This window comes from Notothenia coriiceps, unplaced genomic scaffold (assembly GCF_000735185.1).
Source record: "Notothenia coriiceps isolate Sejong01 unplaced genomic scaffold, NC01 NC01_scaffold00008341, whole genome shotgun sequence".
Taxonomy (NCBI): Eukaryota; Metazoa; Chordata; class Actinopteri; order Perciformes; family Nototheniidae; genus Notothenia; species Notothenia coriiceps.
Genome location: NW_011341042.1, coordinates 220,886 through 237,092, shown reverse-complemented (window position 1 = coordinate 237,092; position 16,207 = coordinate 220,886). Strand labels below are relative to the sequence as shown.

Genomic DNA, 16,207 nt, shown 5'->3' with positions numbered 1-16,207 from the left:
GCAGATACCTCTCAACAAAAGCATGACTGTGTGGGTTTGCTATCCNTTATTTCGAAAAAAGTATTTATTGAAGTCAATGGAGACAGAGAGAAAGATTATCTTTTGATCCCGTTTGAATTGTGCCAAGAATTACACATATGATGTTAAACATCATATGTGTAATTCTTGGCACAATTCAAACGGGATCAAAAGATAATCTTTCTCTCTGTCTCCATTGACTTCAATAAATACTTTTTTCGAAATAAGGTCCCATGGAGCCCCGGAAGGGGAGGGACTTCGACACTCTATTAACATTTTAACTGAGCAAAAGTTGTATTATGCATCTACTTTAAATAGCAGTCATACAGGCATTAATGACTTGCTTGGACAAAACATATTACTAAATTGGCTTTTTAATAGTATAATTAAGGACTTTTGATTTTTGGACTTTGACTAAATGTTTTAAATTAGATTAACGCAGATTTAATGTACAAATAAAAAGTAAGATTTCCATCAGCTCTCCTGGCCCAAAGTGAAAGTATACTCCTGCAACATGCCAGCTTCACTCACAAAAAAGTTGTTTCATGGGTAAAAAATCAACACAAATGCACTGACTAACTAAATGGGAGCAATCAGCTGGTTAGAACAAACATGTTTGTTTTTTGTAGGGAGTTCATAAAACGACTAAATCCATATGTATGATCAAGCTGCTTGGATATATTTATTAATTGGGAAAGCCGGGCAATGATTGCACAGATTCCCCTTCTCGGCGTTGCAAGATAATCTTTCTCTGCTGAATTTGTGACTTGACGAACAGATAACCCATCTTAAACCAGGGGTAAAATAAAGCTCCTGTAAAAAGTGAATGACTGTAGCCTGGGATTAAATCATCATCCTGATTTGACTTGGTCAAAAGTATAGCTTTGTGGGACTCTTAAATAGATTATAATAAAGCAAATGTTTGCCGCAGCCTCTGATATGACAGCCTGCAGTCTTAACAAACTCTTTCCTTCCTCCAGTCACTGTCCCGACATGCTGGACGGCAGCCTGAGCAGTGTGGGCTCCTCCACAGACTCCCCGGGCAAAATGGAGGGAGTGTCGCCCTCCTCGTCCAGCAACTCGCCGTTCGCTTCCCTCCAGGATTTTTCGCCAAAGTGAGCGTGGGATTTGAAGAGAAAGTTTAAATATATATTCTAAAAGACTGGCGCCAAAAAGCATCTCTCCAGGGAACACGCCTCCTTTTCAGACCCTCCATCTCATCATCGCTTAGATTTGGTGGATTTTCTCCATGTTTGTTTCTGAGCAGCTGTTCTCATGGCTACAGTTTGGAGGGTGAGTTTGATTTAAGGAAGCAAAAAGCCATGGATGAGTTTTTTTTTAGTGTGAAACTAAGAAAACGTCTGAAGAAACTGGAGCACCAGCTGCTAGTAGAGGATATGGATGGTGCTCGGCTTCATAGTGATTGTGTTCATTACTAATGCTCGAGCACTGGACTTAAAGAGAATGACTATTTGGATGTGTACATTTCCCCTTTTCGTGCTGGAAACCCTCTGTCAGCAGGCTTCTTCTTTTTTTTGTATGTACATTCCTGTTATTTTGTAAGAAAAATATTTAACTTATTGTTTCCCTGCTTTGGCTTGTAATTATGTACATAATATCCTGTGAGATGTAGTTTTAGGTTTGGCTGTGAGGTGAATGTGGGCAGAGGTCTTCAGCAGCGAAGAGTTCTCTTTGTAAAGGAACTTAAACTACTCCTGGGGTACACCTATGGAGATTTCCTCACTGTTCTACTGGAAGAGTTGTGTTTTCAGCAGATTTTCATCATATTTTTATGATACAGCAAACTGTGGTGTTTTTTTTTTTTTATATGACCCAATCCCAAGACTTGCTGCGTCTTTGTGTGCAACACTAAGGGTTCCTGTGTTTTTGTCAGGATGTCTGTATATAAGCAGAGTGTAGAGATGTTCTGACCTATGAATTTTGTGAGGTTTCATATTCCCATCAAAAGTAAACATCACACCGTCACATGGTGACTGCTGTTCCTGCTGTGGTTATATTTGTTAAAATCACTTTTTGAGCAGAATGCCCCATCCTGTCAGTATGTTTGAGCGGGATAGACGTCAAACTTTCTTATAAGAAAAATATCCAAGAAAACAGTATACTGTACTTCTTTCAAATGTCCCGATTCCAGTGTCCATATTCCCTGTGTATATACAAAAGGAAGTGATTGTAAATCATATTATGGAAGTGTGCCCCTTTTTTAATTTAAAGATACATTTGGTTTAATTTTCTTTTTTTCTTTGTACGAAAAAGAAAAAGCAGTCTGCTTGCCCTGCTGTGGAGATGATCTATTTTCTCATCGTGTTAAGGGCATGAATCTACTCTGTAGAATTTGATACTGTATGACTGCAATGGAAAAACTGTAACAATCTGCCAAGCCAGCTGACAACTCGCCTATGCTTGTCTTTTGTGATTGCAATCGTAGTGAACATCAGGAATAAATAAATTATTTCTTTATGAGTTTGTGAAGCTGTTTTTCTTGTCAGGAGCACTAAAACGTAACCATGGCCACAGCAGGATATCCCTAAACCTTATTTACTAGTCTGGAACCAAATGGTATGCAAGCAAATCAAATGTTTAAACCTGATAAAATACCAAAGGGAGATCAGAAACCATGATCAATAGAAAACTGAGGCATCATTATCAAGTGTTGGGCTCCACGCCCTTCTGACCCAACGTATGAAGTCTAGAGAATAACCTAGTGTTATACCAGACAGCTGTACTGAGACTTTATTTCATGTTTGGAGCACTGATGTATTGAGACAAGCCACTGCCTTCAAAAGATGTTCCTTTTGTTTACATGTAAAAGTATCTGCTGGAAATAAAATAAACTCATCTGAATAAAGTATCAACACATGCAAATAACTGCATTTAGTCAACATTTATATAAAAAAAAAAAAAAAAAAAAGCTTTAAAACATCCATATAATGATGGTTACAGAAAAATACCATAAGAAAATTTTAATGGCTTTATATACATGTCTGCATGTAGAGTCCTTCACACAGTTAACCATACTCTGTTACATAATGGCAATACAAACACGGAATATGAGGTCAAACACTTTGAATGGCCCTCATGTTTCTTCACGGGCCCTCCTTTCACCGAGGGTCTCCGCAGCTCAGCGTCAATTTATGTATCAACACAAATAAGCGGCTTTTTAAAACGAGTATATTAAAAAATGATTTTTCAGGGGCCGGGGTGAATAAGTACTGCGTCCCTCTGCGGTCAGCCGTACTCATTGAAGCGTAGCAGTGCCTCCTGTGTGGGGACGTTCTTCTCGTCTTTAGATCATGACCCTCCTCTCAGCTCGCTGCGCATCATGTGCGTAGGATGACCATCGTAAGAAGACCTAAAATATCATTTAAAAAAAGAGCAGCAGGATATTTTTTACTCCAGCACGTACTCTTTCAATGTGATTTCCTGTCTGATTGCGTGTATTATTCTTACCGAGAACGTAAGCAGCTACAAGTTTCTTGTTAACACTTAAGTGGAGGTAGAGAGGCACAGTAGATTCTTGCTCCCCCAGGGTGGGGAGCATCAGGGCGACCATACACACCAGCCCCAGCAGCACCGTCAGCAGACTGGGGCCTCCAGCAGCAGGACGGCTCTCTGTCGGGCACACACACATTCACTTGATTGATCCAAAGGGCAATAAACCATGGAGGTACAAACTCGTAACACCATTCTAAGTGCTAACCCTCAACCTTCTTTTTGAGTAGGTTTTACTGGCTAATGTGCAGTTAGACCAGATGGGTGAAGGAGCCTGCATAGAAGATGTGTATACTTTCAGCAGCCCTGATATCAGTTGTGATTTTAATCCACCATTTTGGAGCCAGGATAGCAAACACACACAGTCATGCTATTGTTGAGAGGTACCTGCCGATTGGCAAATACAGAGCGAAGTGCATGTACACATACGTAAACACTGCAATGAGATGCATCACTTAATGGTTAAAGGGAATATTTAGACAATTCATTCATGAGATGGATTTAACCAAAAAGTTTGTAGATTAAAAAGGTGTTGTCCTTTGTGCATTCATGCACAAATCATTTGACTTGAAAGTAACAGACTCAAATGCTAATGGGATTGCAGAATTGGCCGTCCATGTACTACCCAGTACTTCTAAAATCATACTAAAAGATCCGATGTGAAAATGATTACAGACTGTTTGGCATTATTGTCATATTTTGTTAACGAGGCCAATAGCGGTTTTAAAATTGTAGATGAAACATGTAACGTTTAATGTCCAGTGAATGGTGATAATGTATTTGAGTTTGAGTTGAAGGCATTTGGCTCCATCTAGTGGTGAAATCACAGTAACAGCTCTCAGTCCTACCTGTATGTAAAACAGTCTGTTCAAAGAACTCGCTGTCTGCCAGTTCTTTGATCCTGCGTTCGTCATCTTGGGGCCGGGGGCTGGGCGGCTCCTGAGAGGCGGAGGGACGCAGCGTGGCAGTCACCTCTTTGCGTCCCAGGGCTTTCCGCTGACTCTGCTCCGACACCTGCAGCCGGAACTTGTCGTACACGCCATAATGGCATGGACGCACATCTCTGTGTCGGATTACTCTGTGTGGACAGAAGACATGAAAACACGGATAGTAATCTACACGGAAAAACCAGCTCATAGATGAGATTCGCTTTAGAGAGGTGCATTTCATTTGTACCAATATTTCCTCTTGCAATTTGTCCGTGTTTATTATATCTTAGCTATTTCAAACCAATGTTACACTGATTAAAGTAATGATTTGGGACCATTTAGTGGTTGGGAGTCGGGTATTTGTTTAAAATAGTGTTTTTTTTAGCTTGTAATTGTTTCAGAATCAGAATACCTTTATTAGTCCCACAGAGGGGAAATTGACATAGTTACAGGAGAAAAAGAGCCAGATGACAGCTTAATGTTACATATGTTACATTCATTAAAGTACTAAGTTATGATGTAATAAAAAATAAAAAAAGTTACATAATTTTCAAAATACACATCCTGTGACAGTTCTTAGGATTTAGCAGCCAGGTGTATATTACACAGTTATTAACGGCACATATATATATTGCACGTAGTCGGTTGGTATTTAACAGCAAGGGGTGTTATAGTCTGTGTTGTGTGTGTGTGTGTGTGTGTGTGTGTGTGTGTGTGTGTGTGTGTGTGTGTGTGTGTGTGTGTGTGTGTGTGTGTGTGTGTGTGTGTGTGGGGGGGGACTTCTAGGGGTTGTGCTGGTTGTATAGTCTGACCGCTGCAGGAAGGAAGGACCTGCGGTATCTCTCCGTGAGACAGCGGGGGTGCAGCAGCCTGTCGCTGAAGGAGCTGCACAGTGAGGACAGGGTGTCCTGGAGCGGGTGGTACATGAAGTCCCTCCAGTTATAGATGTAGTAATGTATATCATCATGAATACTATCTGCTTACTGTCTAAAGCTTTAGATTTCTTATAATGGTGTCCCATTTCACATATCTTCATGATATCTTATGGTTGTATTTTGAATCAGTTTGTGACTAAATAGAATTGAATTCACTTGCATATTCATGAAAGATAGACATTTTTATGCACAAAAAAATGAACTCACATGTCCACACAACACTGTGGCCTGACAGCTCCGGTGGAATCCACCACAGTGTATTTGTTTGGCGCTGTGCACAGCACTGATAAAAAGAAAAAGAAGAAAATACACAAATGATCCACCTTGTCTGTATATCAAACATAGTCCAGCATACATGGAGAGCCCACATGGATTGTGTTTCGCTCACCTTTAAATTTGAGCGCGAACTCATAGGGGTTGTAGAGGGTGAGCACCTGCTTGTGAGACGTCTGGTCATCTGCGTAGAAGATGAGCTCAGTGGGGAACACGAACACGGGAAGGCTTCCTTCCACCAGCTCAGGCTGTCGGTGCTGCTGCTGCATTGGCCCCCGCTGAGCTCTTCCCCTTCCCCGTCCACGGTCTGCCTGGGCCCCCCCACCCCTCTCTCCACAAACTTTCAAGCTGTGTAATATCCTTTCAGGTGGCGCTTTCCACTCTCATCGCCTCAGGCACATGACGTAGCACTGTGAAGAGACACATGTGTTTGACTTCCGCTTCATTTGATGGGGAAACACTGCATCTGTTATTCAATGAATGCATCCACCAGCTGTTGTTTGTAGCTTATTTGCACCTTTATGTTTTGCAGGTGAAAAATAAAATATATAATGCACTTCCAAGGAGTCAACTACAGACCAACTTGTACGTGTTTTGAGGCCAATACGTACATCGATATTTCAGAATAAAAATCTAATAAGATGTAATGATGATCACAAAGTATGTTATAATAAAACCCCACAAATGTCATTATTCAATCCTGCAAAGTTGAGTTACTTATTGTTAGCATGTCTACTGAATTTGTTATAATGATAGGGACTCATCCTCGAAACTGTAAATGTAATTGGCAACATATATTTATTTAAACTGAATTATTGGAGTTTACTAAATGTTTTAGCTAGATTATTTGGATTATGTTATATAACTTTCAAATTCAAATAACTGTAGTTTAACAAGGTAAACAGTTCTAGGTAAACCCCATGTGGCAGGTCACGTGACGTGTTGTGTTTACATGGTAAGGGTAGATAGAGCTCAAGGAACCTTACTCATGATGTCGCAATACGTTATGGGCTCAATGCAGAAATACAAAACACAAAATATGCAGGAATGAGGCTTAATTCAAGTTGTATTTAAATATACCTGTTTTTTTTTCTAAGACTAAGCTATCCTGTCATAGTTGTATTCGTTGTTATGAGCTTAAAATGTATAGCTAACTTTAAACTGNGTGTGCCTTTGGCAGTCTCAGACAAAATATGCAGGAATGAGGCTTAATTCAAGTTGTATTTAAATATACCTGTTTTTTTTTCTAAGACTAAGCTATCCTGTCATAGTTGTATTCGTTGTTATGAGCTTAAAATGTATAGCTAACTTTAAACTGCAGTGTAATAGGTGAACACATAATGAGGTCCTTATATTCGTTATATTGTCAACAGTTATATTTTGACTTATATTTTAAACTCTACAGTTTGACAGCTAACTAGCGTTGACACTGTTATAACACATAGGTAATAAGCTAACGCTGTACAGTAGCGTTAACATTAGCTAGCGTTAGCCTGCTAGGAAAAAACCCAGATGTTAGCTGACAGCCACTTAACGTTGTCTAGACGCAGAGTCATTACTTAAAATAAAACACTGAGTCGTGTCGTTTCAAGACAGAAGTGAGAGGAAGATTTTACCTTGTTGTCAGCACAGAGGTTCTTGTAATGTCAGTGCTATCGCCAGGGTTTGAGCCTCAGATCCCACCCTGTTGTTGTTTCTCTTCAGCCCTTTTTTCTTTGTCATTAATATACTGCAGACTTCGCAGTGCATGCTGGGAAGGCGGAGGGCGTAAAAGAGTCCGTGCAAGACGTCAAAAAAAGCAGACGTAAAATGCTCCAAACAGGGAGGATGGTTGTAATAACTCCAAAGCGTTTCTTGTGAACAAACGACCCTAAACACGCAAATACAGTATCATTTGCAGAGTACTTTGAGGTAATAAGTCCGCTAAAAACAAGTAATATGAGTCATATAAAGTATCTCAAAACTGTGCTCAAATATCTACTTTATTAACTATAGTTTGAAACGCATTGCTACATGTTTCAGCACGATTATAACATGAACATAATTATAGAGAGGTTATTTCACCTTGCACACAGTGTTTTTGATGGTGATTCGCGTCTGTGTGTTAAACCTCATGTATCTCTCCGTCCAGCCTTCTTATCAGTGGCAGCAAATTGAGAAACAAGTGCAATAGTTACACAGCAGCTATACGATATAAACTGTAAGCAGATAAACTTGTCCAGGAAATATTGGCCTTCATGCATTGTGCTTGAGGTTGGCTACCATGACTTTCCACTGACCTTTAAATGTATCAGTATGTTGTCCCTAATCTCTTTTCCTTTAATGCTCGAGCTCATTATTAACACAAGTTTGGGTTCATTTGCAATTTAATGGTAAGGTCTTTCATCAAGTGCTAAAAGGACATATCAAGAATACCCTTAATGTAACTGCCATGGTGCCCTCAAGTGCTTTCGGATTTATTAATATCATGAAAGCACATGCAGAACACACGGTGCATTTTATGATTTTAGAGCTTGATTGTGAAGATACCATTTTCCCTGTTATGATTCCGCTATAATGTCATTCGTGCATGTTTGAATATTTATATATATATATGTGTGTGTGTGTGTGTGTGTATGTTCCATTTCTTCACGAAACTTCTAACCTGAATGTGCACTTTCTCTGGATGTTTCCCTTACAACATGTACAGAACAAGACACTTGCTTTATATATTTTATTTATATCTTACGTATACGTTGCGTTAACATAGATAGGCAATGTAACTGCACGTGTTCTTGTTATGGTGTGTTAAGAGTCGGAAAGACGCATATTTTGAGGGTCCTTGAACGCAGCAAGAGAAGAGAGAGTTAGAGAAAGAGAGGTTGTGTGTGTGTGTGTGTGTGTGTGTGTGTGTGTGTGTGTGTGTGTGTGTGTGTGTGCGTCCATGTATGTGTATGTGCGTGCATGCGTGTTGGGGGCGGGATGCAAGGGAATTGGCATGACATTTCAAGACATTGTAGGTCTATTAATACGATATACAGCTACAACGTTATCAGTTGACTGGTTTCAAGACAGAATATATGGGCTATTTGTGCTAAGAATCACATTTTATTCAAATACACTTCAGAGGCATGGGCAATGATTTTAAATACCCACCCGTTTAGCATAAACACAATTGAAACGGTAGGCGGATGTACTGTACACACACACCCGCCATCTCGACCTCGTTATATATTTATATATTGTAGGGGGCGTGGTCAGTGGAATCCGGTTCAGCCAATGGCGTGGCAGCGGACAGAGCGGGGTGTTCCTTTCGGTTAGGAGGAGAAGTTGAACAGCGCGACCCGAGACAGAGCTCTAGAAAGGCAGATAGAGAGGGAGCGGAGGCAACGGCCCTCTTCAGGAGGGGGGGCTTATTATAACAAATATACACACATGTGTGAACTGTTTGGCCGCACGATAGGGCACATGTGGATAACAGTAATTTTAGAAAAGCATACAACCGCGGCTTTACATTTAAAAAATGCCTATTTTACTCTTCCTGTTAGACACGTCCGCTTCTATGAATCAGCGCACTTATTTGGGTACGACGTATCTGGACGTTGCTAAAGGCGCGGTTGAGGTCTTTATGAAGGTAAAGAATGATTTACCCGATTTTTTCCCAGCAGTGTGCACCCTTGGTGGATAGGGTTCCTTGGGCAAGATCGGTCGAAATTAATATATGTTGTTTTGGTTTTCTTTTTTTGACAGCTGCGTGCCCGAGACCCGGCTAGTAGAGGCGACAGGTACATGCTAGTTACATTTGATGATCCACCATACGGAGTGAAGGTAATTAGCAACTGATACAGTTTTTACATTTGACCAGTCGAACGTATTTTTCTGTCAGTGAGACTTTATTGTCCTTCTGGTTTGTAGTCAGTGTTGGGCGGCTTCCCGGTGGCGAAAAAACGGCAATTTTTTGCTCCAAATAACCGCAGACCCGGAGCTGCACTGCCTCCGACCATCCAGCGGACATTTTGCTTTTGTGTTGAGCAAAGTCTCGGGCGTTGAGATGGAGGCGGAGAGATTTATTATCACCTATGACGTCGCTCTTTTTTTAAAGTACAATGTTTTTGATTGGTCAACGAGCCCGCCAATCACCCTCTACTCCTCCTCTTGCATCATCCACGCATTATCATTGGCCAGTCTGGGCTGAAAGTTGATAAGCCCCATTCATCATGAGTTTTTTTTTATGTGAGTTCGCTAGTAGAACATTATCATTATTTGTCATACCGATACGATGTCCCAGCATACAAATACTTTACTTCTCATAGTCACACATACAAAACAACCAGACTTGCAAACTGTGAATCACTACAATAATTTAAGGGGTTTCAGGTCAGCAAAGCCATCCTCACCAGAAATCAATAGACTTGTTTTATGAGCTGGCACACATCTCTCTGAGGTTTTCATGCCCAATAAAAGACAATCCTTAGTACCCACATGAACACCTAAGCCCCTGATGTGCTTTAGTGCCTGATCTGTGTTAGGAGTATTTTAGCTTGTGACTAGATGACTGACTAGATTACATAACCCTAACCCTGGAAAGTCATTCATTACTTCATGTAATAGCAGTAGATGGTTTGAGATTTAGAAGATAGATGAGGCTTTATGCTTATGGCACACACGTTTGCATGCAGGTCCAAAGGTACTGGTAATACCTACTTTATTTGATATCTCTACCCCTTTTAAATATTATTTCAATTAAAACCATTCGTGCATAAGAACATATGCCACTACAATACAGCCTTTATTACATGATAATAAAGTATATCATTTTGCATTGTTCATTATATGCTCAGGCTTTGGGATACATGAAAAAAGAGAATGTTTGAATAATTAAATATGGAGAAGTGACTTAAGCATTGGAGCTTCAGTGTCCAAAATAATAATTTTTATTTTGCATGGTGATATAAATGCAACCCATACTTCATATAAATAAGCAGAGCTATTTTTGATAGCAGTTCCTTCCTTTTTAAAACATAATTATAAACAATCAACGGTTATTGAAATATATTTACTGCACTTTCATCACAGAGTTTTGAGTTATTAACTAATGTACAGTCTTGCTTATAGTTAATCAAAGCAGTGCAGGAAGCTAAACAACTGTTTTGTGTCGCTTGATGGACTTCCTAAAAAACGTATATGGGCTCATTAACCCCATCACTAAAACATTATTATATACCTGCCTTTCTCCTACTGTAGGCCTATGTGTAGGACAGGGGTTATGAGTTGTTCCTACTTCACTCTGCCATTGACCTTGCAGCATTTCCCCAGATCATTGCTTCACTAAAATAATCTTGTGCAGCTATAACAACTAGAAGTGCTATCCCCTTGTTGTAAAGTCTGTCCTCAACTCCTCTCCCTCCTGCTCTTCCTCTCTTTGTCTTCATCTCCTTCTCCTTTGTTGTTTCTTCTGGCTCTGTACACTGAGGATTATGATGAAAGGACAAGGTTATACTGAATGGGGCTACTCTGATTGCACAGTTACAGAGGCAATACATTGTTGATGTAGAGGGAGAGAGAGGAGGCTGGGTGAGAGGAAAATAGAAATATTCTCTAGTCTGAATTATTGAGTGAGAGCTAAGCCTTACATTTTTACTGGCCTACACAAGGGTGTATGTCTGGGTTATTATTCTACTACCCATGTTTATGTTTACACCTTGAGTTGTACTCAAGCTGATGCCGGCATGACTGAAAAATTGTAATTTAACATCATGCAACACTAAGCTTTTCTAGAAATTCCCTCAAATGCATGCCTTTGGAATGATACACAACCTATGTCACATTTTTTATTATTATATATACGCCATGTTTTTTAATTCTCAACTCCTCCCAAAAACTTTAACGTAGAAACTTGATTTAAACAGCAACACGTTTATCTCTTTTATAACAACATGCACAATATTTGTTTTCTCTAATATCTTACCTACTTTTAAAGGGGCCCTATGATGCTTATTTGTAGGTTCATATTTGTATTAAGTGTCTCTCCTGTGACATGTCTCCAGGCTTTAATGTTCAAAAAGCTCTTTATTTTTCTCATACTACCTGTGCTGCAGCACAAACCAGAGCCCAGTCTGCTCTGATTGGTTAGCTGGCTGGCTCTGTTGTGATTGGTCAACCGCTTAGAGGTGTCCCCTCCCTTAGCCTATCACATCAAATGTGTTGGAGCGCTAGCCAATAGAAGTGTGAGGGTTATATAGTGATGTCATTATGTTAAGGAAGTAAAAGAAGGAGTCCAATGGAGGCGTTTCAGACAGTGGGGATTGTGGGAGAGAAACTCCCTCTGGAGAAAAAACAGGTACCATGGCCTCTGCAGACCATTTACATGCACACAAACCATAACACACTGCAGGAAAGATAAGTGACAAAAAAGCAGAATATTTCACATGTCAATCAATCAATGTTTATTTATATAGCCCAATATCACAAATGTTACATTTGTCTCAGTGGACTTCACAGTTTGTACAGAATATCAGTATGACAACATGTAGCAGGAAAAATGATTCCTCATTTCAATAATAGGCGTTCATAATGTAAACATTCTCTCAAAATGTCATGCTCTTCAATTTAAAACAGACAAATTCATTAATTCTTTGAGCCACTCAATCTTTAAATTGTTCAACAAATGTCATATAATAATGGGTTTTATTCAACTTGTAAATCCAATTCAAACTTTCCCTTTCTTTGACGCATTAAAGCCAGTGATTCAGTGTAGGGTCCACCAAATCAAATCCATCATTCACACGGTCATTTCTTCACTTCTTGGCATCTCCACTTCTCTTTTACTCTTCATCTCTATCTGTGTGTTGAGCCTCCCCCTCCCTCTCCTGATAGAGGAAGTAGTAATCTAGCAGGTCATCCTTAGATTAGGCATGATGCTGTAGTAAGGTACTTGACCTCGCTGGTGAAACTACCAAGAGCAGTTGCACAGCCACATCTTCCTGTGGGAGTATTTCTCCGTCACAGAGGACAGGCAGCAGTGGGAAATGTATCTCTGGATGCTTGTCAAGTATGAAATTAGACCCATTTTTAAATAAAAGCACCATCCAGCGCAAATGTGGGTCTTCAATTCAACAACAGTATCTTCCTTTTGCAGGATTTGCCATAAGCTGATCTCATTTAATGGTTGCTGTTATGTCATGTTGCACAAAATGAACTGTTTGCTAAGATTTAAACTCCCCTAACCAAAGGTGGCAGTCACATGCTCGACAAGAATGAGGTTGTGGTTTTTCAGCGAACAAAACTCATTCTGTTTTTCTGTGTAATTACAGTGTACTGGTGTCTGTGGGCGTGGATCCATTTTGGTTTGGTGGCTGTTAACGGTGTACTGTATGCAGCAGGCCTCCTCAGTTGTAGTTCTGCCTGATGTTCAGCTCTCTGTCTGTGTGTGTGTGTGTGTGTGTGTGTGTGTGTGTGTGTGTGTGTGTGTGTGTGTGTGTGTGTGTGTGTGTGTGTGTGTGTTGTGTGGTGTGTTGTGTGTGTGTGTGTGTGTGTGTGTGTGTGGTGTGTGTGTGTGTATGTGTGTTCAGGCGGGCTGGAAGGAGAACCACTCCACCTTCATGTGCGAGCTGAAGAACCTGCAGGCGTCCGGCCTCACCACGTTAGGGCACGCTCTCCGCACAGCCTTCGACCTGCTCAACCTCAACCGCCTCGTCTCAGGCATCGACAACTACGGACAGGTATTACCATGGCAACCTGATGCATTTCTCAGCAGTTGCTATATGAGAAAACAAAAATAACTCTCATTACTATCTATAGTTCCAGTGTTGTGTTTCTAAGGGTTAACAGTTGTTTTAAATAAAGCTCAAACCATTAAGTTAATCAAGGAATTGGTTAATCATCAGAAAAAGAATCCTCAATTAACATTATTTCAAAGGTTTTATTTGTAACAGTAGCTACAACAAAGGTTATGCAATGAACATTTAGTCTCAAGTTCTTCCCATAATGCAACAAATTATATATACCTATAAAAGTCATAAAAACAGTGCAATAAAATAGTGCACTAGTCAAAATGTTTGAGGTTAGTTGCAGAAATAAGATTAAATATGTACATATAAAGAATAATAAGATTCAATCATTAACTATTATTAACAATATAGATAAACAAGCTTTAATTAAGTTATAAACAGCCAAAACATACGGTATAATTGGACTTTCCCTTGATGAACATATTATATAAAAATATAGCAAAGCTTACAGATGGCATCATTCCTTTACCTTGAGAAAAAAACAATATTAGCTATTTATTTCAGCTTCATCCCCTCTCTTCCTCAGCTAGCACTGTGCTCAGCTCCTCACACACACATCGCTTTCTTCACGCCAGAGAAAGATTACTAAGCTCGAGTAGTGTCACAAGTTTGGTGCATCTGTCAGTGTGAATCTACTAAATCTCTGTGTGTGTGTGTGTGTATAATTGGTCAAGGCTGACCTCTACAGCACAGCGCTGGATGCCTTTATTCTTAATTAGTAACTCAAGGGCACTCTTCAGTGAACAAAAGTTCATATTGAAAGGGTTCTTATTCTGCTCTTTTTCAAGTTCAGATTAGTATGTTGTTCCTCTCCTGTGACATGTCTCCATGCTTTAATGTTCAAAAAGCTCTTTATTCTTCTCATACTGCCTGTGCTGCAGCACCTCTTTTCACCCTCTGTCTGAAACCAGAGCCCAGTCTGCTCTGATTGGTTAGCTGGCTGGCTCTGTTGTGATTAGTCAACCACTTAGAGATGTCCAAACCCTTAGCCTATCAGGTACAATGTTTTGGAGTGCTAGTCAGCATGCCTGGTACATAGCGTTGTCACCGTTGAAGTAAACAAAGGATTCCAATCTGGCGAGAACTTTGGGATTTTAGCCTTTGCAGACCATTTAAGTGGACCTCTGTTTGATTACGGTATTATGTTAAAATGACTGTCAGCACGAGAGGCCAGTTACATATTATGTTTTGGGAGATTAGAAAAGTTTGAATACACTAAGTGCAGAACATTAAAGATTGGAGGCCAGGGAGAAAAAATGGGGTCACTGTTTGTGTGCACTTAAAATGTCCTAAAATGTCACTGTTTCCGTCTCAGGGCCGTAACCCCTTCTTCCTCGAGCCATCTGTGATCATCACCATCACTGATGGGAACAAGCTTACACACAGCTCTGGGGTGCCAGATGAGGTGAGAGCAAAAACAAATGCAGGCGCGCTTCAATGTCCTGTTTTATAATGCAATTTAATGCAATTTGTTTGGACTGTGTAATGACCCGAGTGATAACGTAGTATAACAGTGACCACTGGCAGATTTATTTTCTAAATATATATCATTTTTAAATGAGTTTCCAATATTGTTTGTACATATTATCTATTAAGATTTCTGAGAAGAAAAAAAAACATATTAATAACTAGGATCTATTTGATACATTTGCAAAGATAACATCTGGCCTTTAGGGAGCTATTACACAGTCAACCCAGTTATCCCAGACACAAATAATTCATGTTCTGCTCTTCATCTGAATGTCCATCCATGCATTTAAAGTTGGGCTCTCCAGCGTTAACAATGTCCTCCCTAAGAGCTTTTGTAACTACTACCAGCAATATATTTAATAATTATTTGTCTGTTTTTAAGCCATTCTTGAAGTATGAGTTGGAAAAAATAAGATCATACTATCCGGCCACTGAAAATCTTTTCTAAAATATGATGTACAGTGGGGCAAAAAAGTATTTAGTCAGCCACCAATTGTGCAAGTTCTCCCACTTAAAAAGATGAGAGAGGCCTGTAATTTTCATCCTAGGTATACCTCAACTATGAGAGACAAAAGACTTTATTTGCAAATTATGGTGGAAAATAAGTATTTGGTCACCTACAAACAAACAAGATTTCTGGCTCTCACAGACCTGTAACTTCTTCTCTGTCCTCCACTTGTTAACTGTATTAATGGCACCTGTTTGAACTCGTTATCAGTATAAAAGACTAGGGATGCACCGAATATTCGGCCACCGAAAATTATCGGCCGAAAATGGTTAAAAAGGCCCTTTCGGCCGAAAGGGTTTTAGCACCGAAAAAATATCACCGAATGTCAGAGAACAGGGTTACGTTGATCATACTCCGCATATTTGTCCGGGTGTTTTGATTTCAAGTGGTGGAGTAATCCCGAAGTGGTGAAAGTCTTTGCAGTTACACCTCCTCGAGAAATGTCAGCTGAACACATTTTACAAATCGCAATCCGCGCCTCTCTCTCTGATATTTTGAAATATCTCCAAGCGGCAGACATGTTGGCTGTGAGCCAGCCGCGAGCATGGTCGCGCGCCGTGCTTGTCGCCGCGTTTTGATTACGTCATCACAACAACACGTTAGGTTACCAAACTTATAGGTGCATTTGTTGTTGTTGAAGGCCTGGCTGTTACAGTCTTTATTTACACTATTTTGTTGTAGGCCTACTGGCCTAGATGTTTATGCAGTTTTAAAGCACCTTGGCTTTGTTCTGAATGCACTTTGTTGTAGTTATCCTACAGAGAAAAGAAAATGCACTTGACTTGGAATTAATGT

The 16,207-nt window shown here is 40.0% G+C and overlaps 3 protein-coding genes across 5 annotated transcripts in view; 2 read left to right on the top strand and 1 right to left on the bottom strand.

Annotated features, from left to right (window-relative positions):
• pabir2 (PABIR family member 2) overlaps positions 1-2,499 on the top strand; it is an 11,060-nt gene extending 8,561 nt beyond the window's left edge. Inside the window, exon 10 of the mRNA XM_010770087.1 lies at positions 999-2,499. Within this exon, the coding sequence (XP_010768389.1) occupies positions 999-1,137 (139 nt within the window). The 3' untranslated portion in view covers positions 1,138-2,499. The remainder of the gene's footprint in view (positions 1-998) is intronic.
• Positions 2,500-2,984: 485 nt separating this feature from the next.
• mospd1 (motile sperm domain containing 1) lies at positions 2,985-7,452 on the bottom strand. 2 transcript variants are annotated; one of them, XM_010770086.1, is made up of 6 exons: positions 7,282-7,452; positions 5,781-6,105; positions 5,600-5,675; positions 4,377-4,606; positions 3,487-3,648; positions 2,985-3,388 (listed from the first exon to the last, which is right to left on the bottom strand). In XM_010770086.1, the coding sequence occupies exons 2-6, from the start codon at positions 5,932-5,934 to the stop codon at positions 3,357-3,359; spliced, it is 654 nt and encodes a 217-aa protein (XP_010768388.1). In that variant the 5' UTR covers positions 5,935-6,105; positions 7,282-7,452; the 3' UTR covers positions 2,985-3,356. The 2 variants fall into 2 exon arrangements, with proteins under 2 accessions (XP_010768388.1, XP_010768387.1); XM_010770085.1 differs by having other exon boundaries at positions 5,781-6,075.
• A 1,177-nt stretch (positions 7,453-8,629) lies between these two features.
• ints6l (integrator complex subunit 6 like) overlaps positions 8,630-16,207 on the top strand; it is a 20,175-nt gene continuing 12,597 nt past the window's right edge. Inside the window, exons 1-5 of one of the 2 annotated variants that reach the window (XM_010770084.1) lie at positions 9,267-9,278; positions 9,395-9,472; positions 9,560-9,877; positions 13,216-13,365; positions 14,750-14,839. In XM_010770084.1, the coding sequence (XP_010768386.1) occupies positions 13,246-13,365; positions 14,750-14,839 (210 nt within the window). In that variant the 5' untranslated portion in view covers positions 9,267-9,278; positions 9,395-9,472; positions 9,560-9,877; positions 13,216-13,245. Of the gene's footprint in view, positions 9,279-9,394; positions 9,473-9,559; positions 9,878-13,215; positions 13,366-14,749; positions 14,840-16,207 lie in introns of both variants that reach the window. The other variant, XM_010770083.1, reaches the window with a different exon arrangement.